The sequence below is a fragment of the Hippichthys cyanospilos genome, chromosome 3, assembly GCF_059441005.1.
Source record: "Hippichthys cyanospilos isolate Australia breed blue-spotted pipefish chromosome 3, RoL_Hcya_1.0, whole genome shotgun sequence".
In the NCBI taxonomy this organism is placed as follows: Eukaryota; Metazoa; Chordata; class Actinopteri; order Syngnathiformes; family Syngnathidae; genus Hippichthys; species Hippichthys cyanospilos.
This window is the reverse complement of record NC_142371.1, coordinates 25,658,033-25,684,932: the sequence shown is the minus strand read 5'-3', so window position 1 is coordinate 25,684,932 and position 26,900 is coordinate 25,658,033. Positions and strand designations below refer to the sequence as shown.

The 26,900-nt window shown below is 39.9% G+C and overlaps 3 protein-coding genes across 5 annotated transcripts; 1 reads left to right on the top strand and 2 right to left on the bottom strand.

Moving 5' to 3' along the window:
- Positions 1-5: 5 nt before the first annotated feature.
- On the bottom strand, positions 6-1,814 carry LOC148426513 (serum amyloid P-component-like). The gene is made up of 4 exons (XM_088409766.1): positions 1,706-1,814; positions 1,535-1,592; positions 1,191-1,293; positions 6-767 (listed from the first exon to the last, which is right to left on the bottom strand). Exons 2-4 carry the CDS (start codon positions 1,590-1,592, stop codon positions 257-259), a joined length of 672 nt encoding a protein of 223 aa, XP_088265892.1. The 5' UTR covers positions 1,706-1,814; the 3' UTR covers positions 6-256.
- Positions 1,815-4,162: 2,348 nt separating this feature from the next.
- On the top strand, positions 4,163-17,150 carry LOC148426512 (zinc finger protein 687a-like). Its single transcript, XM_088410994.1, has 11 exons — positions 4,163-4,193; positions 5,144-6,790; positions 8,034-8,283; positions 9,259-9,425; positions 9,510-9,694; positions 10,727-10,903; positions 10,978-11,140; positions 11,237-11,443; positions 11,513-11,622; positions 11,831-11,924; positions 13,350-17,150. Exons 2-11 carry the CDS (start codon positions 5,165-5,167, stop codon positions 13,920-13,922), a joined length of 3,552 nt encoding a protein of 1,183 aa, XP_088267120.1. The 5' UTR covers positions 4,163-4,193; positions 5,144-5,164; the 3' UTR covers positions 13,923-17,150.
- On the bottom strand, positions 16,142-26,815 carry LOC148426511 (otoancorin-like). Of its 3 annotated transcripts, none has more exons than XM_088410995.1 (21): positions 26,370-26,815; positions 26,184-26,253; positions 25,278-25,390; positions 25,076-25,215; positions 24,204-24,312; positions 23,930-24,145; positions 23,675-23,845; positions 23,477-23,617; positions 23,309-23,358; positions 22,513-22,636; positions 22,002-22,120; positions 21,800-21,941; positions 21,366-21,559; positions 21,177-21,267; positions 20,755-21,093; positions 19,685-19,834; positions 19,150-19,292; positions 18,637-18,773; positions 18,393-18,490; positions 18,161-18,317; positions 16,142-17,460 (listed from the first exon to the last, which is right to left on the bottom strand). In XM_088410995.1, the coding sequence occupies exons 2-21, from the start codon at positions 26,227-26,229 to the stop codon at positions 17,378-17,380; spliced, it is 2,763 nt and encodes a 920-aa protein (XP_088267121.1). In that variant the 5' UTR covers positions 26,230-26,253; positions 26,370-26,815; the 3' UTR covers positions 16,142-17,377. The 3 variants fall into 3 exon arrangements, with proteins under 3 accessions (XP_088267121.1, XP_088267122.1, XP_088267123.1); XM_088410996.1 differs by having other exon boundaries at positions 26,612-26,815; XM_088410997.1 differs by having other exon boundaries at positions 23,477-23,611; positions 26,184-26,815.
- Positions 26,816-26,900: the final 85 nt, after the last annotated feature.

Genomic DNA, 26,900 nt, shown 5'->3' with positions numbered 1-26,900 from the left:
AACAATTCAATTAAAAAATGACCTTTATTCTTGTAAGATTTATCCCAACACATCTATATTCTCCCATATGTTTTCCTTTAATAAAAGTTACAGGACAATCTCTCCCACAAATTTTTACTGTAACATTTTGACTTTTGTTAAACTTTAATTCCAATGTCATTTTTTGTGGGCGGAATATAATTGGTGTCAGAATGACAAGGATCTTGGGACAACATCCCCTCTAAAGACCAAAAAGTGAGGCTATACAAATTTGATTTCATGTTTGGACCTCATCCTCCACCAAAATGTTGCCAACTATTTCAAAGTCGAGGGCCCTCCAGTTGAACACGTTCCCGGGGGTGAAGTTTGAGTCCTCTTCGTAGCGTTGGATCTCACTTGGTGAGATGACGTAGTCCCACGTGTGAAGTCGCGATATCATGCCGACGAAGGACTGAGTGGCGTCGAAGCCGCCTCCGTATGTATCCTGCTCTTGGCCCAGGACGGTGATGGGCTTGCCGCTGATGGGTTGCCCCGAGTGGATAAACCTCTTGATCGTGGGTTTGCCGTCCACCCACATCTGGCTGATGCCATTGTCAGAGTTCCAGGTGACGCACATGTTGTGCCAGGTGTTGGGAGGAAAAGACAGAGCTAGGAAGTCCGTGCCGCCGTCCCGAGCGTGCATCCTGATGACATCGTCGGTGTTTATCTTGAAGATCACAAAGTCGTTGCTGATCGCTGGCGTGGCCAGAGAGTAGAGGGCGTAGTTCCTGCTTAAATCTGTAATGAATCTGAGTGGACATGATGACAGGAAGTAAGTATTTTGTCCGATTTCTAGGTTAATGAACCACTACTTAAAAGTAATGGATATTTTCAAGTAGTTGGAGCAACACATTTAGGCAGCTAATTTAACAATAGTCATGTATATATTCTTTATCTTCTGAAAAACTGTTCATTTATTTTACAATCATCATTTTGGTCAGTTCATCAATGTAAATAAAAACGGGATCTTAACTCACCTACCAGATTAAATAAAGGTTAAATAAATATGTCCAGTTGTATGAATAATACTGCCCCCGGGTGGCCAAAACGTGCACACCAGGTGGAGCCACATAATTCCAATAAAATGTGATCTTCAAACTATTTACACGTTTCAAAATTTTGGCCTGGTCCAACTAGTGAATGAAATCAAGGCCAGGAACACGGATTGTTACCTGAGACAGACTGACACTGCGCTGAGGGATGTTTTGGGCGTCAGCAGCTTCACATGATCTTTGGCAGTCTCCCTAGGGAAGACGAAGACTTTGCCAGAGAGATCTGCGCATACATCAAGAATGATTAAGACATAACTACAGTGGAGCGAGCCAACACATCATTCAAAGGGTGAGCATCCATTGTTTAGTGTTACCTAAAACAAGGGCTCTCTTGTGAGAAAAAAAAAAAAAAAAAAACTCTACTGCCCATCACACAAACCACGGCATGGACAAGAGTGAACCCCACTTCATCTGGAATTCTGAGCTCACTTTCCCAACTGCTTGTGACACACGCACGTTCCTACCTTTGGTTTCTGCACTACATGATGCAAGCATCACCATGAAAACCAAGAGTTTCTCCATCTGAAATGAAGTCAGCATTGCGGCACTGTACTAAACAATCAAACCTCAAGTTGTCATCCTAAAGCAATATCCTGTTGCATTTAAATATTTTAAAGAAAACAAGCAAACCTTACCTTGTTTTGCCTGCGCAGCTTTGAGCAGACGGATGAGCTCCCGTTAGTCTGCTTTTAAATGTGCCTTGTTTATGTAATAGAGAAGGATTTTGTACTCCTGGACCCTCGAGTAAACAAAAAGGGGATTTTTTTAAAATTGTGCAACATAATGGTCTCATCGTGGTCCAATGAGGATAAGCTCTGCAGAAAATGGCAAAATATGAGTGTTGCACTGTCCCTACAGCTCTCTGTGGGTGTCTTATGTTTTCTTTTGATACGCCTGTGGTGTACATTTCACAGAGAAACAAATAGGAATGTTTGTGTCAACTAACCTTGGCCAATGTGTTCATTTGTTTTATGCAAGTTTACAAAGACTTTATTTTGCAATCAATAGCTAGCTGGGCAGTGAAATCTCAACACTATGACTAGAGTCTCTCAATATATAGTATATATACTGTATATATTATATACAGTAGTGTATATAAATATATATATATATATATATATATATATATATATATATATAAAGTGCTGGGTATTGGGTCTTAAAAGTTTATTGCGATGCATCAAGTTACAGTATTGCAATACGAATTGTGATATTTTGGGCAATGTTTGGTTAAAAAAGACACTCTGACATACATATTAAAATGACTGAAAAAAACAGGAGGAAATTATTAAGATAGACAGATTGTATTTGTTCTTTTTCAGAAGCCACGCATGATTGACATCTCTGAGCACACATTGAACATTCTTTTTCAAAAAGAGCATGTAACATTTTTTTTTATTATTATTTCAAGCATGCTCTTGACTGTGTTAATATGTCTCCAGCAGTTGGGAATACTCTTTCAGATGGCACTAATGTCGCAGGAATACACAGGTAGCACTTTGCCACAAGTTCCAGCACAGGATAGTGGAGACAGTGCTCTTGAACTATAAACCAAACAGATCTGTGACGCCACTTGTGTTGGTGAAAAAAAACACGACAAAGACCATGGAGAAATCTAATGTAATTTATTAAATACAGAGACACCTACATATCCCCCTCCTACACCCCCTACATATCACAAAAATTACTTAGCAAATGAATACAAAACGAAATAAAACAAAATTTAAAATCTCAAAATTCCTAAATAATACATACAAGAGCTTACAGCTGACAACTTGAACAGGAGCTTTTTCTTATTCTGCAGTTTACCCTTCTCCACCTGTCAACAGTTTAGCTAAAGGTAACATTGTTATCCATCCCTCTTCCAGGGCCAGAGTTGCCCTGCGGGGTAGACGGCCCTCACACGGTGGCTCCAATTGGAGCCTGTAGCTGACAAAATGAGCAGCGGGGAGGCAGGGTCCACATTAGCCATCATTTTTATGATATTTAAAAACAACACAGCTCTCTCCAGCAGCGAAACAACTTCCTGCATGTGCCTGGACTCTCGACCAATCTCTCGCTCTCCATTCGCACCATACAATCGACACTATTGTAACATTTATTGTTGTGTTTTTGACGTGAACGATTTATATGTAAAACACGATTCATAATATGACAAAAACCATGATACAAAAGCCTCCCTGAAACGGATTGATACCCAAAAAACAAAATATTACGAAAATAAGGGTTAGAGTTTCAAAACCGTTACATTATATATTGGAAAACTAATGTCAGATTGCAAAATGCGCTTTGTGTCACTTTGTATTGCAATATTTCAAGACAGGCGGTTTGGTGGAACAGTGGGTAGCATGGCTGCCTCACAGCTCGGGGACCAGAGTTCAACTCCAACTTGCTCCAGCCTTCCTGTGTGAAGCATGCCTCCACGAGCCTGCGAGGGTTCTCTCCGGCTTCCCCACACTTTCCGAAAAACATGCATGCCGGGTGTATTTGACATACTGAATCATCCTTCAGTGTGATTGGGTGCATGAATGGCTGTTAGTCTCTGTGTTCCCTGCAATTGGTTGACAACCAGTTCAGGGTGTCCCCCACCTACTGCCCAAAGTCAGCTGGGATAGGCACCAGCAAGCCTGCGATCCTTGTGAGGATAAGCTGCTCTAAAAATGGATGGATATCTGAAATAGTAAAAGTTGAGAGGAATGACAAAGGGGATATTTCAAATGTTTTAAGGCAAAACTGTATTAGATTGCCATAGTTACATAGTATTTTGACCAAGTAAATTGTAAAAGATATGGTTATCTGTTTCAAACATAAGAGAAAAAAGGTAAAAAGTCAGAAAACTCATTGCAGTACTCAACATTTGAAAGCGGTACAATTTCTACTTCAGTACACTAACGAACCAAGTATTTCTTAACGTTCCAGTCCCCATCGTCTCCCAGCAGCCAAATAACTTTGGGAACAGCAAATATTCATATACGACTTTAGACCAATTTGTGTATTTATGTTAAAAATTGAACGAGGGAACGCGTAGTGGTGACGTTTATTTGTTGAAAAAAATGTCGCGCGATGTGATGACGTAGTCCTGCGCGACGGAGTGGAAAGTCAGGATTCGACGCTCACTTGTAGGTAAGTACATTTGGGAGTCGTGCAAGAATGATGTATTCGGTCAATAGACCTGTGACAGACATTCAACATGCACGTTTGCACATTACCTAATTATTGCATGGATGACTTTTGTCGGACCAATGCTAGGATGGCCAGCTAGCCGTGGCTCGCTAAAGTTGAGCTGTTAGCCGAAGGATCCACTTGTTGAATCATCACTAAGATTGTGCAGCATCTTAACAAGCTCCGTGAACAAATGTTATTGCGAATAAATATCGGATCTCGTTCGAATTAGACCTCACCAAACAACTAAACATTGCGCCGCTTTAGCTTTATAGTTGACCATCACACACGACTGTGGTCAAATTTTTCCAATTTTTACATGCTTCACAACAAGAAAAATATCCTAAATGTCGGTCTTGTATTTTGAAACCTAATGGCTTTTTCACTCTCCCAATATACACTGACACATATTTTTAATGTCATTCTTTTTGTATAGGTACGCACAGGTGTACAGACTGTAACAGAGGTCGTTCCGTGTTAGAGTTGACACGTCTTAAATTGATTCAATGACCAGTGCGCGTATTACATGATAAGTTGATAACAGTGTTCAAGAGGAAGCAAGTAGCAACAGTCCCGAGACCAGTCTTTGTTTCCATCGTATTTGCACACATTTCTGCAGAAACATGCACCTGTTGGTCTTTGAAGGCTAGTGGGGAAATCTCGAAACAGTGATGGAGTACAACAGGATAAGATCGATCATACATAGTCAGTATAAAGCCTCGAGGTCATACAGAAGCCAGGGTGACTTGGTATGTTATTATATATACAGTAGATATGAGGATATTCTCAGCATACCATGATTTTATGAGGATATTATCAGCATACCATGATTTGGTTTCCATGGAAAATGAACAATGTTTTGCAAAGGTTAACTACAATTGACTTTTGCCAAACGTGTTTCCCTTTGGCAGATTTAAAGCTGTCCGCTGGCAATGGGGGATGTAAAGACCCCAGACTTTGATGATTTGCTAGCAGCGTTTGATATTCCTGACATTGATGCTATCCAGTCAAGTCCAGAAGAGGATGAGGTGTCAAACCATGAAAGTAAAAACTCACCCCACCCGGGCACCCATGACTCACACACCGACCCCCCTGCTGTCAGTGTCATAGTGATGAACACTGGGCGACCCTGTGATGATGATGGTGGTAAAAAAGATATTCCTACAAGCACTCTTTTGGACCCTCATATCAAGATAAATGACACTGCTGCCCAGATTCCCATTGGCTTTAATGGATCTACTTCTGGTGACCAGCAAGGATCCGATGCTGCACCGGGTAAACAGCTTTCCCCCCTGAAGTTAAATGATGACAACGAAGAGGAAGCGATGGAGGTCGGATCCGTCAAGAACATGATTGAAGATGTGATCGGTTTGAAGCCCCAGCCGCTTCTGCCGTCCTCACAATTATCTGTTCCTTCCTCTCCCCAGTCTGGGCTACCTCAGAATGAGGAAGCACACCCCCACCAACAAGCGCCTTCTTCCCCTCTATCACACAACGGGGTTGATTTAAAAAATAACACCTCTCATTTGGACGAGGACGACTCGGAACCAGATCTGGGAAGCCCGCTGGTGATCCACGAAAGCCCCGAATTCGTCATGCCGTCGCCTCCGAAATTGAAACCCAGCGTCCGACATCAACCTGAGCTCTGCGTTTCCCCTGACGCCACCTCATCCTCTCTTCCAAATTCCTCTAACGACGCATCTCCTGAAACGTTGACTGAGAAGGAAGAGAAGCCCGACTCCCTCACCACTCCACAGCTGCCTGCTAGTCCTCAGAAGTGTCACCTGGCGCCGGTGCAAGAAGAGAAATACCCAGAGCATGTGATTGATGAGAGGGACTCGCCTGAGAGTCCACCGCCCAGTGAGACGGGGCTCCCGGTTCCCAATAAAAGCCCAGAGTTAGAGAAACTCAAAGAGCGTATGGACAATGAGCCAAGCCAGGAGGACAAACCTCAAGACAGCGTAAAGTCTGCCGGAGATGGTCAAAGTATAAATGATCAGGAATCTTCTGAAACGTTTTCTGCTAAAACAAGTCAATCAGAGCTATTCCCTCTGAAAGTTAAAATCAAAGTGCCTGCAGGGAGTTTAGCTAAGACGACACTGAAAAGAGGTCCAAGAGCTAAAGGTGCAGATGTTCCCAAATCCTCACCAAAGGCTCACAGTCCAAGACCTAAGAAAGTAGGTTCTCAGCAGTCTCATGCAGGGCTTCCAGAAATGAAAGTCAAAGAAAAACGTTCAGTGGCCATCAAGCGCAAGTCCTCCTCGGCGGTTGTCAGCATCGCCAAAACCACACCGCTTCCTTCTATGACCGCCGCAATGACTGCAACCGGTGGTGTCAACCTGCGCTGCCTGGGTCAGAAGACTCTGCAGAGTTCACCTCAGGGGAGCAGCCGACCCGCCTCCATCGTCAACAGCGGCGGCGCCATCATATCCAAAAGCCAGACCAACCTGGTCGAAAGTTTCAACAAGATTCTCACTAATAAGAACCTGCTGCCCAGCTATAAACCTGACCTCAGCTGCCCACCTCCTGCTGAGTGGGGCCTTCCTCTGCCTGCGCAGGTAACTCCTGACTGCGTGTTTTCAAAAAAGTTTGATTCAAAACAAAAGAAGGAATCACGATTAACTCATTCTCGGCCATTCGACGGCTATTAATGTCAATGTTTCATATTTTCTGGACCGCTATTGGGTGAGTTCAGTCAAATTTTTAAATTTAAAATTAGATTTTTTTTTTTCATTCAAGTCCTTTTTTTTAATGGGAGTTGTCTTATTTTGATCTGTTAAATGTTCATTTTTTTCTTATATTTGTACCTACCCGTATTTGTTTGCGTGTTTGAGTGACTACCACTGATCATGAAAAACAATTAAAACCGGATATAAGTGACTCTGAGAACAGTGTTTTCGTATGGGTCCAGCGAAAAGAAAATGTTTGGTCAAAACATGAGGAAACACTTGGAAACCTGGAAACCAAAACTCAGAAAAAAAATCCCAAAACAAAATCACACAGTCTCCCAGCGGCCAAATAACTTTGGGAACCGGGTGTATTGGAAGAAGCAGCGTCCTGCGCAGGTCTGTAAATGATTTGTGAAAGTGAAATCAAACGGCATACTATGTTTCTGAATATTATTCTTATTTCGACTTTTCACGTGAGGACAAATTTTTAATGTAGTTTTTGTAGGGTAACATAAGATTTTGATATAACAATGAAGCGTAATCGATTCTTGCGTCATTAATCATAGGTTGTATATAATTTTTTTTTATGCCAACACAACATGTTTTTTTGGATGTTTTTGTTTCAGTTCTAACAGCAAACATAAAATGCAAGTTTTTGCTGAGAAAATTTGGTGCATCCCTATTTATATAACAAGCATTGCTCTCACTTTAACACATACATTGTGTACATAGGTTTAGGCATATGTAAGCTTATCAACAAAGCTGTATATAGTCACCACTAGTTGGCAGACATACAGCGTGCTCATAAGTTTACGTACCCGTCAGGCAGTGGTTCTCAATACGTGAAATTTTAACACGATTTCTGTATGTATTAGCAAATCTAATATCATTCTTTTTTAATGGCATGACAGGAACGGCATCTTTTCCTTTTCAAATTAAGAGCGAATTAATTGCAACATGAAGGTATGTGTAAGCACAGCTAAAGTTTTTTTTTTTTTTTTTTTCGGTTCAGTTTAACTTAAGCAACCTTGGTTGACAGGTGGCCCATTTCAATCCTGTAATAAATAAACATGTCCTGACCTAACATGAATCCTAGTCCTGATGTCCCAATATGCCCCTGTCTGTGTTACAGGGTTTCCGCTGTTTGGAGTGTGGCGACGCCTTCGCCCTGGAGCAGAGTCTAGCCCGCCATTACGACCGGCGTTCGCTGCGCATCGAGGTGACGTGCAACCACTGTGCCAAGCGGCTGGCCTTCTTCAACAAGTGCAGCCTGCTTTTACATGCCCGCGAGCACAAGGAGCGAGGCCTGATCATGCAGTGCTCGCATCTGGTCATGAAACCTGTGCCCTTGGAGCAAATGATAAGCCAGACTGAAATCAATGGTCAGTAGCCAGCATTTCTGCACTGTTTGTTATCTGAACATGTTTGCGTTATGATTCTGCACTGGGACCTCGGAATTGAATGGCCCTTAGACACAACAAATCAGTCAAAAATATCCAAAACAACTGTTAGTAGGCTGTTTGAGACCACTTTATTTTCAGAGCGCTACCAGTGCAAGCACTCATACCTTCAATTGATACATAGTATCGATATCTCTAGTACTTTTGATGTATTTATGATAAATATCATGTAAAACATTGCCAAAAGTAATGTGATGGTTGATGTCAAACTGATCCAGTATGGCATCAACCAAGGGACACAGGAATGTATATTCAGTCCTGTCCCATCCCAGACCTTTGTTGAAAAAAAAAAAAAAATCCTGTCCCATCCTGCGGGATTCCTGAAAAAATATCAGCCTCTACAAAGTCGAACTTATGTGTGTAAAGGGATATTTTAATTAGCCATTTTCAGCCATAAAAAGTTCATCTTTTGCCAATTGACGACGTAATTATTTTTAATGCACCAAAAATACTTTTAAAAAGAACATTTTCAACTTGCTGTCAACCGAAAATAACATCATACAACTCAGGACAAGTGGCAAAATGTACTTTTAAAGGTATTAATTGTACATGAAAAATAATGATGTTATTATATTAATTACTGACAATGTAATAGCTTTTTACTGCTGAACAAGGCTAAGTAAAATTTCGCCTGAAATACTAGGGTGGTATTAGGGGCCTCCATGACTACCCGATGTCTTAAAATAAGACTGGTATAAGCCTGATACCAGTGCCTGGCATAGATAATCACACATTCTTAGTTTCATGTTGGCGAGAGGTCAACCTGAGAAACGATGAATTCACGTACCATGATATTCCATAGGAATAACTGATTGCACAATTAAGTTTGTTGAACAAGATTCTGGAAAGGGTTCATTTTGAGTTGAGGGGTTCTTTTGCTGTCGTCATCTGTTTTAGGACAGTCCAACCTTCTGGCCAAAGCGCAGCCACATCAATCATCCCCTAACAAGAAATCGTACATAGTGAATCACTTTGATAATAACTGTCCAGAATGTCAGACTCAGTTCAGCAGCAAAAAGGAAGTGATCCAACATTTCCAAGAAATCAAACAACCTGAAAGCACAGTGAGTCATTTCTGCACATTTGGTTTCCTATTGAAATGTACACGGAAGCTTCTGACTTGTTTACTTTTTTTTTTTTTTCTTCAGCAATGCACAAATTGCTCTCCTCCGATGCTGCTGCCCAACGCCTGCAGCGCAGCGGCTCATCAGCGTATCCATCAAGGTAGTCCGCCGTGCGTCTGCCCCGAGTGTGGCGGCACGGCCAAGCAGGAAGTCTTTCAATCTCATCTGAATCATACTTGTTTGCACTTTTCCCGGCGCATCGGTTATAGGTATGGTATCAGCCCACACTGGCTGTTCGATTGGTCTATTAATTAGTGCTGTTAAGAGGTTAATTAGTTCACATCTGAAATGAAATTATTTTTTTTTCAATGTATAGAAATTGTTTTTTTTGTGGCTGAGCAAAAGATTGATATGCACCAGCCAGAAACTGGCTTCATTCGTTTAACTGGGTATAGCTGGGTGCTTGGCATTTATGTGATAAAGTAAACTTAACTCTTTCAGTGCCATGGATGAGAATTTTTGTCTTTTAAAATATTAATAATAATATGTAAAAAAAAAAAAAAAAAGATCTTTTTTTTAATGGAGGGTAGTTGACACCCTTGACTAGTGCTTACCTAATATAAGCCAATTCAGCACTGTAGTTATAGCTGTGACCATTAGATGGCAGTGTTTCCACACACTTATTACACAAAAATAACTTGCATGCAATTCTAAGTAAGGAATGGAAGGCAATCTTTCATGATGACACCCATATTTACATAGACATAGCGCATAATATTCTGTTGTCCTTGAAAGACGAGTGAAAATGCTAAATATACTGGCCTCCTAGCGGTTTCCTTTTCCGATAACGCTTTGGCCCTAAAAGAGTAAAGCTGCTTCCGTGGTAAGCAATCTCTTTCTTACAAAGAATGCACTTTACCTTAAGGTGCTGTCAGTGTTTTTTTTTTTTTTTTTAAGTTAAATTGACCTTTTATCAGACTGACAACTCATATGCCCTCCCACCCATAGCAGGAGCCTATCAGGTTAAGCTATACAGAATGACAGCCAATCAGTGCCCATTTTAGGATGTGATTGATCTTTTGGTTTCCAATCCTAACAACTAAAAAGCCAAAAGCATAAAAATGGCATTATTGCTATTATAAGCATCACACTTTGACATCACTGTGACTGTAATTGATTGATCACAATCTGTTATTTTGGCACCCATACTTTTTATACATTAAACATAAGTGAAAAAAATGCAGATAATACATGCCCCTCAGTCAGATTCGGATTGAGCGTTCTTGTTTTTGTCTTTACAGATGCTCCAGTTGCCTGGTGGTGTTTGTTGGGCTGAATTCAGTGAAGGCTCACATTCAACAAGCTCACTGTGACCTTTTCCACAAGTGCCCCAACTGTCCCATGGCATTCAAATCGGCGCCCAGCGCCCAAAACCACATCAGCTCGCAGCATCCCGCGTTAGTGGAGGACCAGGCCATGTACGCCACACACGGATATCTGTTGACATACTGGCTGTCACCATGACTAACACCATGACTGCTCTTTGTCACAGGTTGATCTACAAATGCGTGATGTGTGATACGGTTTTCACACACAAATCCTTACTGCATGTCCATTTCGAGACACATTTAACCAGTCAGAAGGTTCAAGTGTATAAATGTCCGGAGTGCACCAAGATGTTTTCTCAGAGGAGTGTACTAATGGAACATTTTAAGGTATACGCCTGCTTTTTATTGGGGTAGTCCCTTGTGTCAACGTCTCCCACTTTTTAACCATATTACCTCTTTTTTTTTTTTTTTTTTATTCCGTAGAGCCACAAGTCATCCAAACAAGAATTAGCCGTCGCTGCTTCATGCCCTCGGCCTGCCGTCAAGTTCGAAAGCTCAGACGGGGAAGACGGCGAGGAGGACGTTAAAGTCAACGCAACCGCGACCACGGGCTGGAAGTGCGTCCACTGCCACGAATGCTACAGCGGCTCGGAAGAGTTCATCAGCCATATGGCTAAGCAACATGGCAAGGTTGTAAAGAGAAGATGAGTCCAGGGTTGCAGTCAGATGACATTTTTTTTCACGCTTGTGTGCTTTTAGATCTTGAAGAACTTTCCTTGTAACAAATGTGAGAGCTCCTTCTCCTCCGCTTCCAGTCTGAGACGTCATGTTCGTGAAAAACACAAGGGTGTGAGTCGCTTACGCTGCCAGTGAGTGACGCGCTGCTTCAACACTCATATAAGCCATTGTGTGTGTCATGGCCTCCCAGGATCCGAAAAGAAAAAAAAAAAAAAACACATTTTAGCAAAGAGTACACTCAGGTTTCAAAATGAGTACTGTAGATCCTCGAAATGTTCCTTTGCGACTCTCTTGAACGCCCATTATTCCATAGATTAAACATTTTTTGTGCGGTTGTAGGTTCTGTCCGGGCAGCAAGAAAACGTATAGTAGCAGAGCCATGTTGGACAAACACATCCAACTTCAACACAACACGGACACCATGAGCCAGGAGGTAAGCGTGGTCTCTGCTAACAAAATGTATTTCTTTGCTGTTGTTTGAATGTCAGAAATGTTGAAATTGAAAATAATGTCTGTGATTGTGGGAGGGTTGTAGAACACGCTTGTGGTCAGCTTTTCCAGCCCAAATAAGGTAAATGAATGATTTAATGCAGAATTTAATTCAACGGAAATAATGATAAGCACTGGGCACAAATATCTTAAAACATTTGAATCTGAAGAAAGAGGTATAAAACATTGTGCTGATTTTTTTTCAAAATCACACAAGGGACTGATGTGATTGTTGGTGACGTAAATTGAAAACATTTAGAACTACCACAGACTTTGACAATGACAGCGCCATTGCGCCACCTGGTGCTGTGGCTGTGCAATTACCGTAATCCCTCAAATATAAGACGCACCCTTAATTTTGGGGTCCAATTCTTTTTACTCTGTTACCGTGTATAAGATGCACCAACATGTCGGCAACCATGTAAAAACTAGAGCATCACAGATTAAACGTCATCTTTTAAACTTTTTATATTTTCTTGTGTTCATATCCGTCAGTTAAATGTTTGTTGTAAGCGTTTTTCACATTTCCCACATTGTCAGCAGTCAGCAAACACCTCACCGGTGTAAAGTCAAATGTGCTCCAAGCTGTTGTTTTTCCTTTTCCTCACGATGCGGTTTGAGTTCATTTTACCTTAAATACCCGAAGTTGAGCCGCATCCATGTTTCACTAAGTTTATGATTGTGCGTATATGCCTAAAGACCGCAATTAATAAACGAGTCAAATGGATTACCTATCCATGTTCTCTAACCAGTGCACTCTTAATTGAATCAGTTGGAGACTACATAGTGTTTTCATATTGGTTTTAGTAAATTTGCTGCATGTGAACAGGGATGGTCTCAGACGTTGGTTCAGTCTGCCCGCTTCTTTTATTGAATATAATGCCGCAACAGCCTCAGCTAACACGATCTACTGTTAGCTTTTAGCTTCTACTACCTCGTGCAATTACGGCAATTATTGTAAGTAAGCAAAGTAACAAAACGGCCGATATAAAAATGCACAAATGTGCATCAAAATTAGGTTTATGTGTCTGACGGATCAATTTTTCTAAAATGGTGTAAAAAAAAAAAATAGTTACGCTTTAATGGCCTTCATTTTGGGGAAAAAAGTTTGTCTTATACTTGGGGAATTACAGTACTTTCCCCATTGCAAAAGCAAAGTCTGTTTCCCAGGGTCATACGGGTGCGCCCCGCTATTTGAGAAGGACAAAGACGTTCCAAAATTTAGGTTGGCATTTTGTTAAATTATACCAATTTTGAATGACGTAGCCTGGTGGCCAAGTGTCCATCAAAACTGTGCAAAGGCAGCTAGTTTTCAAGTAGTTGCGCCTTATTTCGCATATATTTCTAACGTCCAACTGTATCTTCTTAGCAGGGGGGCACGGATGAGGCCGACAGCTCCTCGGAACACGACGGTGCTTCGCAGACTCGCCGTAGACACCGAGCGGGCGCCAAGACAGAGCACGACGAAGACTGCGCTCCTATTAAAAAATCGAAATCGTCCTCCACGCCTGCCCCCTCTTGCCCCCTGGAGTCCGGGTTCCGCTGCGCCCCCTGCGGCTTTACCACAGCAGAGCAGGCCACTTTCCAGGCGCACATCAGCCAGCATCGAGTGGCGGAGGGTAGCGGGCAGCAGTGCTCTCAGTGCGGCGCCTGCTTCACGTCCGCCAAGTCGCTGGCACGCCACCTTTTTATCACCCACAAGGTCCGAGATGCCTGCCCCGACCAACGTGAAAGCCAGACGCGCTCTCCCGTCGACAGCAAGAAGCCCGACGAGAATTCTCTCAGCTGTCCCGCATCGCCGTCCTCGCAAACGGAAGATGACGACGCGCTGAACTGCAAAGTGTGCGGCAAACACTTTGACAAGGCCGCCGATCTCAACACGCACTTCAGAACTCACGGCATGGCTTTTATCAATGCGAGAAACACGGGAAAGCCCACCTAGCATGTGAGTAGATTTTCACAACGTGCCTTATGAGTATATTGACAATATTGGAACGTGAAACCTCCTTTTTGAAAATCTGATGGCTTAACAATTTTGCTAAGGTGACTTACAGTAAATGTCACAAGAAGAGGCGGGCTTACAGTGCAGATCATCATCCATTGTGAAATTCACAAATCTGAAAATCTTACAGATAGGAGGTTTTATCTTTGTCACTGGCAAGCAATTTAACCAGGTATTGCACAAATAGTTGTGTAGTTGCACAAAAAAGCCTTAAATTTCCACCTGTGATATTCAGGATGTCATGCAGTGGAACCTCCAACATCAATTGCAATCTGTTACATGATAGTTTTTTTTTCTTTCCAAACACTTGGCTGAAGAGGGGTCGAACATGCATGGTACTAAACAAATTATGTATTAAGGTAATGGAGTACTAAAATATTTATTTTCAGTACCAAGTACTAAAGTGATTTTTTTTAGGTACCTTCACCTAAGTCATCAACTATATTATGGTCAGTAATTGATTACTTTATGTACTAAAGTACCAAAATGATTATTTAAGAGAAATACTAAAATATTTGGTCACCTTAGGTAACTAAGTACTAAAGTGATTATATTAGGTTTCTATACTAAAGTACTCACGTAAATAATAATTTTAGGGTTAGTAATAGATTACTTTACAAATCTACCAAAAGTAATCGATTACTGGAGGTACTAAAATAATCAGTTACTTTAGCCCTTAATTCATTTAGCACCAGCCAATCTCAGAATTTTTCGCCAAACACGACAGAAAAAGGGGAAAAAAAAACAAAAATCAGTACCTGGACTCATTGAAAAAAAAAAGCATAAGTCTTTGGGATTGAATGAGTTAATTAGGCACTACATTTTAACTCTTTATTGGCAGACAAAAAATACACAATAAAAGCCAACAAAAAAGCAAAAAAAAAAAATCAGATGCTCACTACTTAAGGCTCACATTTGGTGATTTCAATTCCGGTTTCCAAATTTAGATTAAACTCAGACCTTTGGCGTGTTCAAATTTAGGCGTTCTAAGTGCTGCAGAAATCAAATTGAAATGCAGTGAGAGGCACATGCCCAGACACTAAACCACCATTCACAAGAAGTAATGAAGATTTTTTCTCATGAGACCTGCTTATGGTTATACACCAAAGAGAATTCAATTTACTTGTTTTAACCCAAATCCACAAATGTATGTGCAATCATTGTAAACTAGGAAATTTGGAGCTACTGCGTTACTTTTATCCTGCACACACACAAATCCACTCAGGAAATCTCACAAAACACTGAATTGAAAGACTTTCATCCAAATCGTGCTGCGATTTATGACAATGATGACTATTACTGGAATAATGAACGTGCCCTTTTCTGTGACACCTGAATGCGTGCTTGTTACACGCTTTCTTTGTAGATGGCTCGTCTTCATCTAAAAGTTCCACTTACATGTACAAATACTTTGTTTTGCATACTTGATGAGTGACAAAACACCTAACTTGTTCTATGCCAGGCAGTACACTGTATTTACAGCGGACCCTTCAAAGTTCATCTCAATCTGTCTGTCGCCATCTTGAAAGATTGCAAGCCATATTTTTGCTGTCGTTTACCGCCATGAACGACTATTGCAACAATTTTGGGCCTTTTATACAACTATAGACATCAAAGATCCATTTTAACCAGATTGTGAGCGATATTTTAGCGAACCCGTTCAACCAGCATTGTCGGCCATTTTAATCATGTTGACCGTGAATGAGTGATGGATTAACTTCTGAACTCATTCACTGCCATTGGCAGCTATAGACGTCAAAGATCCTATTTTACTGATAACTTATTGGCTTTTATGTACTGTATTAACCTTACATTATCTTTAATTAACTTCACAGTAGACCTTATTCACATACTCTTAAACATGCGGCGCATGTGTGGCGCATGTGTGCCTCGGAAGTCAGTCTCTTTGAAAATCACATGAACCTGTTATCCACCTAAAAAAAAAATTAAAAAAGCCAACTTTTTAAATCTACATGCCATTTTTTTCCCTGTGAATCTAGTTGCATTGTACTTAGCAGCTAAAAATGACACATCACTAAAGACCTACAGGAAAAAAATACTAATTGTAATCTGGAGGTTCCACTGGAAGTTCTTAAGTAAATGCCGCTGTTGAAAGTGAAACAGAAAGATTCACCCAAAAAAGATCCTCTCGCCACGTTCTCAAGTTCACTGTATTTTTTTTTCAACTTTTTTGAGCCAAGAAGAATTTTATTAAAGACAAACAAGCACAGCACACCACCTGAAGAAAATGTTAAAAAAAAAAAAGTACATTACACTTATTCCCAAATGTCATTTTCATCACTTTCACTGCATATGGCTGGCATAAATAGAGAAACAAAGATTTTATAGTCAATAATTATTTAGTTGGATACTTGTTTGGGAATCACTGCACTCGTATGATCTTCATGCTTCTTTTCATTTACTGTACAGTAGTACTGCTTTGAACAGTCAAATATCACTTGTGTTCTGTCTCTACGGTGGCCGATGCCAGCAAACGCTGCAAACAGAAATGAGGCAAACATAAAATACAACTGCTAACAAAATAAATACAATAATTTCTAGTGACATAATATGAGAAGGACATTCACAAAAAAAATGAAAGGGGAGACCTTTCTTCTTGTTTTTTCTCGCTGTTTTTTGCTCTTTTTGTTAACGTCCAAGTCATTTTTGTGATTACGTCTGTTTTGCATTTGCTTTATTTTTGCGTCCATTTTTTGTGCACTTGTTTTGTTGTCTTTTTTTAATGCTTGCAGTTGTATTTTTGCTCGCCTCGTTTCTGAGTTTGTAGCGTCTTGCCAGTTGCATTGGCTTTGCTGCCCTCGTCCTCCGTAGTAAACCACTACTATGTCAAAGCCTTGAAAAATGATAACGTGACTTGTGAATTCCATTTCAAACCTTTGCTCTGGAGTGTCGTTGGTTTAAAATAGCTGCGTGTATATACGTGTCTTTCTTACAGCAGAAGAGATTTCAGGTGATGGTATTCAGTCGCTTGGCGGCCATCACAGCGCTTATTTTTGTATATTTGTGTGAAACCCTTTCCATGCGCTCTTACTGTTAGCGTAGCGAGCTGCGTGCCTTTGTGATCAATCAGTCTCAGGTGAGCAATCAACGCTTTAGCAACGTTTTGATCGACATGCGCAAATATTTGAATAAACATGTGGCACACTATCACGTTTGTTATTTTTATGTCAACAAGCAAAATTTAAGTTAGCCTTTCTATTAGTTCTGCAAAGAAACAACACATTTTCCCATTGTTGACTGGAGTAACATTTGTCCCTAGGTCAAATTGAGTTTTTTTTTTTTTTTTTAATATATTGCAGTACTGTGTAATATTGCTGCATACTGCAGTATGCTAGCTGCTCTCCAGTGGTTTGCGCGTGGATCTAGGCGGGTCTTCACAGCATCACGAAACCAACGATGAGGACCAGAAGCGGCTTCACAAATCCTGGCACCCCCTCAATGCTCAATGAAGGAGCACCTGGATGAGAGGAAAATCAGAGTTCATTTCTACGATTGCTAAACAGTTGGAGCTATCTCCAGAAAATAACACTAGCATTTTGGCTTATCTACTAGGATGTTTATCAAAATGCAAACCAAAAAGACTTAGTATTTAGGATACAGGCAATATTTGAACATTTTTAATTATTGTTTACCTCCGTTAAAAGGTTTGGGGGGTCACTAAATGGAAATATTTTTTTAAGAATCATAAAATTGATGTATACTAGTGACACTCATTTTGGTAGTAGTACCACAAATGTTATGTAGGCTCCCTCTAGTGGTACACAAAAGAATTACTAAATTGTGGCAGTTTCAATTTTTGTTCATTCAAAACAGTATTTTAACTACATTTAACTTTTAATGTCACTATTAGGGTAAAAATAAAACAAAAAAACTATTGTGGGTCGAAAAAGGATCAAGCCAAGCCAACATTCATCTTTCTGTATTGTTTTGCTTAAAACGCCCTAAAAAACAACCTAAAAATGGTTTATGTACAGGACAACCACACAATGGAACATTTTGTGTTTTTTTGTTTTGTTTTGTTTTTTTACTGTTATTGAAATCAATAAATTGTTTTGTGACATGCTTCAGTAACTCCCAAGTTTTGTGCAAATTTTTAGGTGCACTTTGTATTATTTTTTTAATTGCAGGTCCGTATTAGCTCTTGCATTTGTTCACACCTGATCTGTCGGGAAGTGCTTGAACCTCGACACCGGACCCGATCTCGGCCCGCTTCAGGGCGGACAATTGAGTGCCTGTGAGACCGGCTCGCTGACTTTCAGTTATCATGGCGCCGTTGTCGGGGCCAAAAGCCTCCAGCTGCGCAGCAGAGAGCGCCTGAAGAACGGAGGGCAAGAAAAACTAGTCGGCATTTTTTTCAGTGCATAGAGTGAAACATGGCCACTCACTCACCGCTATGTTAGCCGGAGGAATTTGCGGGATGCTGCTCTCTTGAAAAAACGAGAAGACTGATGGGTCCAAAGAAGCCATCTCGTTTTCACTCAAGCCAACTGAAAACACAAGAGGAAATGTCCAAATTCTAATGCACAGCATAGATTACAGAGTATTGAAAATAACAAAAATGGTCCGAAAAACAACCTGTCTCTTAAAATTGAATTCAAAACAGAATTTGCAATGATAATTCACGGCGACTCACCAATCAGGTTGCCCATTTCCGCCACTGATGCTTCCGTCCAGTTCCAGACAGGTCCGAAAGCTGACAGGGCCAGACTTTTAAAATGCCGAGCGACTTCGAGTGAACAGCGAATGTCGTTGATGGAGCCCACAGCATCCCTGTGCGACATATTCACAATATCTTACTTTTACACATATAAAAAACATAAAATGTAGAAATCATAAGTAAAATTATATTAACAAAATTATATCACCAAAAAATAACCAAAGAAATGATTGCAAACGTTTTTATCAGTTAACCTGTATAACTCATCTGGGGGAAAATGTGATTGCATAAATGTGCACACCCCCTCAATAAGTTGCAATGGGGCTGTGAACCAATCGATTCAATCTGTTACAATTCAACAGAATTCACAGTTCAATCAGTGTGAATATACAAGATGAGAAACTAACGTGTTTAAAAAGTGGCGCAGTTGCGTAAACATTGGCCTTCATCACCCTTCGCACCGCATAAAGTGTGACTGATGCCTCAAACCTGAAAGCCTGCACGTTGAGTTCTGCAATCTCGCTGGCGTTGAGGCCGCAGATGAATTGGTTGAGCTCCGCCATGTGGAAAGCTTGCAGCTGCCGAGCCGTCAGCTTGGAACTTCTGGAGATACTTTTCCACACCGCTTGCAACTGTTGACTCAACGCATTCATATAGTTATTCTCCCTCTACATTCATTTGCGGGAAACAAATTTGACCTCACTGGGTGGAAAATTATTAAATGCTGTACCAATTAAACGCTTTTCCACTAGATGGCAGAAAATCCCCTAAAAGCTATAATGAACTAACTGAATTTGTCATTTTCAAATGCAGAAATGAAGAGATAACATACATAGCAAATCAAATATTATACCAGTTAATGTACATTTCACTGTGTAAATTGTTCCACCTCATATTTCAGTAAACTCAAAAAGAAACACACAAAATGTCTACCTTGTATTTACTAAAATGACAAAATCTTTAAAAAAAAAATCAAAACGTGTCAAAAGAAATCTGTCTCATCAAGCCTGAATTTCTGCTTCACCTGAGAATCGTTCCAACCGCAATAAGCGATGACCTCTAGCATTTCCATGGAGAAGGCCAGCTCCTCCAGGTCAGAAACGGATAAACCCTGCGCGATGCACCCCAACCTTGCCACAATGCTCTCGTTCATCTTCGACACCATGCCCAGAACCTGGACGCAAACCATAATAAGCATCAAAACTAAAAATGCGCAGCTGAAGAGAACCTCAAAGTACTTTTCTCATTAAGCCACTGGTTCTCAACCTTTTTTCAATGATGAAACCCCTTTGAAATATTTTTTCAGCAAAGTACAATTTACCACCAGCAATTTTGAATGAAAACAATGTAGCTTTGAAGTGCAATTATATATATATATATAGTTTCTCTCTCTCTCTCACGTTATTTATATATATATATATATATATATATATATATATATATATATATATATATATATATATATATATATATATATATATATATATATATATATCAATTACAATTGTGTAAACGGTGATTACACAGTAAAACTTTAATCCTTTTCTTCTTTTTCCAGTTAGTTTGCTCTTAATTTGAAAAGAAAACTGTCCTGGTCAATCTCAAATTAAAAAGCTTTACAGTTTTGCTACAGATACTTTGGAAAAGTAAATTACTTTACCAATTACTTGCTTTAAAAAAGCAACAGATTACATATTACTCTAATAATCAATGTTTCACAGCTACTAACTGCAATCTTTTTTACTTTTATTTTAATTTAAAAAAAAGAAATCTCAGGATTTCACTTGCTACTTGTTTTTATTTTAAAAGAAAATGAAAGTTTTTCTCTGCTTAGCCTAACAGAAATACATTTTTAATCATTCCTAAAAGTGATATTTTTTTATCGATACTTTGTTTGGATTTGCACAGCCCTAGCAGAAACCCTGATACGATTTCACATATCACTTAGGTAGCCTCATACCCCTTTGGGAACTGACATTTGCCAAGAATGTTTAAATTTACTTCAATGAGAGAGTTAGGAAAATACCCCATCTTTCTTGAGTGTGTGTATAATAAGGACAGGTGCTGTGGAAAACGAATGGAATATACAAGTACCTCAGTTGCCTTCTCAGTGAGCACAGCCAACTGGTCTTCCGAGTAGTCGGGGACACTGCCAAGCGTTTCCAAGGTATCCAAGAAGGTATCTGCTGACATCTTCTCCAGCTGTGTGGCTAACCAGAAGACATTGTCCTTTCCCAAGTCTTGTATCAAATCCACGGTAGGCACGCGACTACCGAAGCTGTTCCTGTTCATGCCAGCTTCAATGTTCATGCTACCATTCACCGGAACTTCCTCAATAGTTGACGTGATGAGGTCAAAGAGTTTCCTCCTCAGCGCTTTGGATACGTGAGACAGTCGTGGTCTCAGGAAATATAAGACGTCAATCATCCAAGGCTTGCAGAGGGCGCACGGCAAAATTGTGATGATTATTGTTGAGTGAATCACGTTTCTGCATTAAATATGACTATTGTCCATACCTTAGGAGGCAGATTAGATAGTGCGCTCTCATCCAAATCCATGAACGCGCCCAGTGATTCCATAATTTCCTCGGACCACTGCGATGGGTCCCTGCAGTAAATAGAACAATAATCATAGAATATATATATAAAAAAAAAGACAGATGGGAAGCATGTACAATATGTGTCCACAAGGGAAGTACGGAGCACCCAAATATGCTTGTGATGAGCCGCATGAGTGCCGGCCTGTTGCGCAGAGGAATGTGCTGACAAAAGGACATGGCCTCCAGGCTGATGTTGAGGATGCGGGGTGCCAGGAGGCTCAACGTGGCCACTTCAAGCTCACATAAGAGTGGGCCGAGTCTGAAAACGTCCTCGACGGTCAGTGCTGACACATTTTTCTCCTGTCAACATATTTGGTACAACAGAAAAGATGGCATCTTCTTTATGCGCTCAGTGTCAGATTTAGGGTCATGTTTAAATGTTTACGCTTTTGTAAGTCATGTATAGCTTGAACACAATAGCCACAATAATGAACATGTTTGATGAGAAACTAAAATTCTGCCGATTACGTCGGTAGTTGGCCTATTCATACATGTGATGAATTTCACAATAAATGGCTGGTCTTGTGTGCGCATGCGTACTTTTGTCAGGCAAAGCAGCGCTCTTTGGGTCAGAGCGAGTCGAGACGGACTTGGAAGAGGCAAGGATGTGAGGTTGGCTGCTTCCGTCTTCTTGAGTAAAACGTTGCAAACAGAGTCGGGCAAATCCATCAGCTCCGAAGGTCTGCGAAAGCAACGCGGCGAACTCTTATGTCGAGTGCTATTTATTTACGTGTGCCCTTACCTCAGGTGAATCACTAGAACTGTTGGCATAGAGTTGAAGTCGTCCTCTGTGATGTTTTTGAAATAATCCCGTTGGCCTTTCTGCAACGCCGCAAAGTATCTGCGGGCTGCACATCCAATCTGAACGTGCAGATGTTCATATACTGTTAAGTGTTTTTTTGAGATACAAAACAATCAATTTACACGTTTTTAAAAATGTGAACAGTCGTTTTTTGTGCTATGTAGTGTAGTTACACACATACGGCACCAGGTGGTGCAGTAGCGTCTCATTGTCAAAGTGTGCAGGAGTTCAACAATATATAGTTTTAAAATAAACGTCAAATTAATGATTAGTGTTATTTAGAAAAAAAACACCACCATGTTTTATACATTTTCCTTTGGTTTAAAAAATTAAGAAAGTGGTGTTAATGTTCCAGATCAATTTACATTTTATTATAATTTATTCGTTTAACAGTTGCATTCTTTGCTATTTATTTTTTAGTGGATGAGTTATTAGCATTGTGTGAGTATACCTGCCATTTCGAGAGCCACCATGGTGTCTCTTCTATAGCTTGGACCATTTCCTTTATGTTTACATCACGAACCTTGGCAATCATCTCACAGGTAACACCCTGGAGGATGGAATGCAGATTCCTCCTGTTGTAAACACAGTCACACGCAACTGTAGTTGTGCCGCGATTCAAAGGTTGCACCCCTTGGGGGTTGCTTTTAAAATTCAGGTTCAGATAGACTTTGTTATTGGTAGACAGTTGTGTATACCAGAATGAACCGTTGTGGTGAAACAGTTAACACAAAATTAAATATGAACAGAGTACTGTACAATATTGTACAAACATGTAGAAAGAGGTCAGGTAATGACATCATAGCTTACCTGTTTTCTGGGTTTGTCCATGTGATGTAAGCAAGCTTAGCGGTGATTGGTTGTGAGCACATGTGATTTTAATTTCAGATGTCATCCATTTGATTTTGATGTTTGTCGGAAGCTAACCCTGTTAGCTAGTGCTATTATATATATTAAAAAAATCAATGTAGCTCTGCTTATCTTTTGGGTTTGTCTGTGATTGTGACACTTGAAAGCGGCTCTGAATCTTCACCTACCAAGCTGAACAAGTCACGGGTGCAAATTGTTTGATCATAATTGCAATATTTGTGGGGACATAGAACATTAAAAAAAATAATTTCCATGTAATAACCCTTCTGAAATCTACTAGTACTAAGCCATTTTTTGGTTGTTTTTGCAGTTACATATTCCTTTACTTTCAACGCTAATTTGATCATTCTTGGGAAAATATTTCAGTAAGCACTTACCAAAGGTGACTCTTATTTTCCATATAAAACTTTTTTGCAAGAAAAGCAGCCTATGAAGAAAAAACAATAGAAGAACAATGACATTTAGCTGCACCCTTTTGCTATCTTCGCATGAGCAGCACTACTGACAAATATAGAGATTTTTTTGTTGAATATTCTTGTGACTACCTGTGATCTCTTCAGGCTTTTGCGTCCTACTATCTCCGGGGAACTGATGTTGGCATCATCCAGGTCTTGTAAAGACATGCCGCGCAGCAAGGAACCAGGCAGGAGGTGGACCAGCTCAGAAATGGGCCTCTTTTTCTGCAGCTACAGTGACACATGTAATGCGTTAGCAGCACCAGTGGTCCTATGTTCGATACTCACCCCTTTTAACATGGCCCTGATCTGACTCCTTCTCAACCTCTTGGTGATGTTTGTCAGAACTTCTGTGTCATTCGCGAACTCCAGGACGCTTGCGTGTTCCAGCATACAGCTTGGAACGCCTTCGATGACCGGAGTCAGGAGTAGTAATTCTGTTCCAGAAACCTCCTTGCACTTCAGAAACATTTAGAATAAACAATATTTATATTGTAAATGACATTTGTATATTGATAATGGATAGGTGACAAAGTTCCTCACCATCTTCTCGCCCAGAATTTTTCGCACTACTGTGTGTAGTTGGGACTTCATCCAGCATACATTGGGTCCAAGCTTTCTGAGCAGCTCTTTGAGATCAGTGTTAGAGATATTCGCAAGCTGCTGGTCAGACAAAAAGGAAAAACCGATGCCCAGTGTGCTCAGAACTTTATAGTCAGTCCAGTTTGATCTCATCACTTGTAGAAGCTGCCTCTTGATCTGAGGAGGAAAGAGGATTAAAACGCCGTTTGATAGTTTTGTCGCGGCTGCGTGAGACCTTTTTGATGTTTCGATTGTCGCAGAGTTCAAACTGGGTGGGGAATTTCCAACTGAATACAGAAGTTGAAGACGGAGCTTCATCACAGTAAGAAACCAAGGAGCCCAACCTGAGGTTAAAAATAGTTAATAATCTTAAAACCGCACAAAAATAATATACTGTAGTATTCCTGAAAATAAGGGAACCTTATGTACCAATCGGTTCCCTCTGTTTACTATTTGTACCCTCAGTTTAATGAATGAATTAATTAATGAATTAATTAATGAATAATTAATGAATTAATTAATGAATTCGTTCCTCAGTTTATTAACTGGTTCCCTCAGTTAACTAATATGTTACCTGGATTTACTACTCTGTTGCCTCAATTTTTTCATCTGTTTCCTCGATTTACAGAACCTTTACCCTCAGTTTAGTCATTGTACCCTCAATTAAACAAATATCTATTTTCAGTAGCAAACATTCACTGATCTGTCGTGGTAAATTCAGGTTTTATGTTATACAGCATTAATACAGTCTTTGGGTGTGCACTTGATAGTGCCATAAACTGCCGCAAGAGGACGTCAAATCCTTGCCTAGCAGCTAACCTTCCATTTTGTAAAACGCCTATTTTAAGAGACACCTTAATATTTATTACATTGGGTTATTAACAGTGGCAAAGTTATTTTCACAATTCAAAGTTGAATCTGTTCAAATGTAAACTGTAAACAAAAAAAAACACTGTTTAGGACAAATTATGAATTATATTACTGTAACATTGTATGTATAAATAAAATTTCCCTCCATAATTCTACAACTTGCACCATTACTAACATTAATACGCAAATTCACGCTGGTTTTGGGGGTGAAAAATGGTGTTACACAGGAATACTCACATGTCTGCCTTTTCAGCAAATTGATGCGCTTCTCTGAAGCACTCTTGAAATTTTTGGAATAACTTCCTCCCCAAACTGGGTCTCATCCTAGTCACCATCATCATAGATTTGAACTTGGCCGAGTGGAACATGTCACACATCTGTATAAATGTGAGGATAAATTATTGAGTACATTATTTCCCTACTGTGTTAACATCCTCACCTCGTCTTGAAAGAAATCGCCACTGTAATTTGACCCATGTGATACGTTGGACGACATGTTTTTTATCTCTAGGTTCACCCATTTCATATCAGCAGTACAACCCGTCATCGATACTGCAATGCAAATCAACAGGGAAAATACACCAATGCAACATTAGGTACACTTGCACAACCTGTATAAATGCTGTTTACTTTCTAACAATACTGTTTATTCAATAAAGACGTATAGTAAGGGGTTTATTTTTAATTTCATGTAGCTGGACAGTGCAGTTTAACACGATTTAAAAAAAAAAAAAAGGTTTTATAATATTAATGAGTGTCAGTCAAAGAACAACCTTACTACCAACATCATTATCTTCAGTGGATATTCATTAGTCATTACTGTTTTTTTTTTTTTTTTTTTTTACATAAATTTGTCCGACATTTTTTGTGTGGAGTTTGGTCACATCCAATTTCGTCTGACATCTTCTAGTGACTTAGTTCGATATTATAAGTGTTGCCGTTTACCTGGAACTAATCCCAATCTCTTGATTTTAATGTTCAATGCTACTTCACCAAATTAACATATCACACCAATTGTACACATTTGTATCCCAGCATCGTCACAAAATTTGACACCTGATCACACGTGCTTATTGATTTATTATGATAATGTTTACACCATTCCAAGGCATTTTTTCCATCCACAAAAACATAAAAAGGATCAGCTGTTTCTTTCATATTTAAAAAGAAAATTTACTATTATAATTAGTTGATTTTTTCGTCTAGTAAACTATGATTGACACTGACTGTCAAAACTGAACATTCACATTTTCTAAAAGCCTAATTTTTCACACAACCCTTGTATTGAATCTGTTATATTTGGCTAACCTTGTGAATATATATTAAATGATATAACCATGCTTACTGATGACTGTGAAGATGACCAAGAATGCTTCTCCCTTAGCAACCATGTTGACAACACCTGATGAACACACCTGACACAAAATGCATTAATGTCTAATAATGGATCACAACACTTTTTAGCTCATTGAGTGACGTTTCCTAGTTGGCCCAATGTGTTATTCTATTGCTTCCTCCTGTGAGAACTTACCTAGTTACCACTGTTGCTAGTTTGCCTCTTGGGAGGTAGCATGGACTTTGGAAAAAAACATGGTAACGAGAACACTTTGTCATGTTTACTTTGTACAATTTAAATCCTATTTATATTATTATAGGGGATAAAGTTACTTTCCTGAATTTAGCATCGGTCCATTTAAAGTACAAATAATGGCGGCACTGCCAAATGTATTGATTGAAATCATCAAAAATAATTGATTTCATTGATGTACTTACGTATGTGTCTCCTCGCCAAAATATTGTCAACTTGTCATGTGGTGAATCCTTCCGCCTTTGTCTGTTTAAGGGGCGTTACCTCTAGGAGCAGCAGGTGCATGTCATCCAAACAATACTGTGTGTGTGTGCGTGTGTGTGTGTGTGTGTGTGTGAGGGTTTGAAAGTTCCGTTTTAAACTTCAGTTCCATTATCGTCATAGAATATCGTCATTTAAATATGAACAACATGTAACCCTGCAACCAATTGCAACCTTGACTTTTCATTTTTGATGGCGCTTTATCAGTGTTTG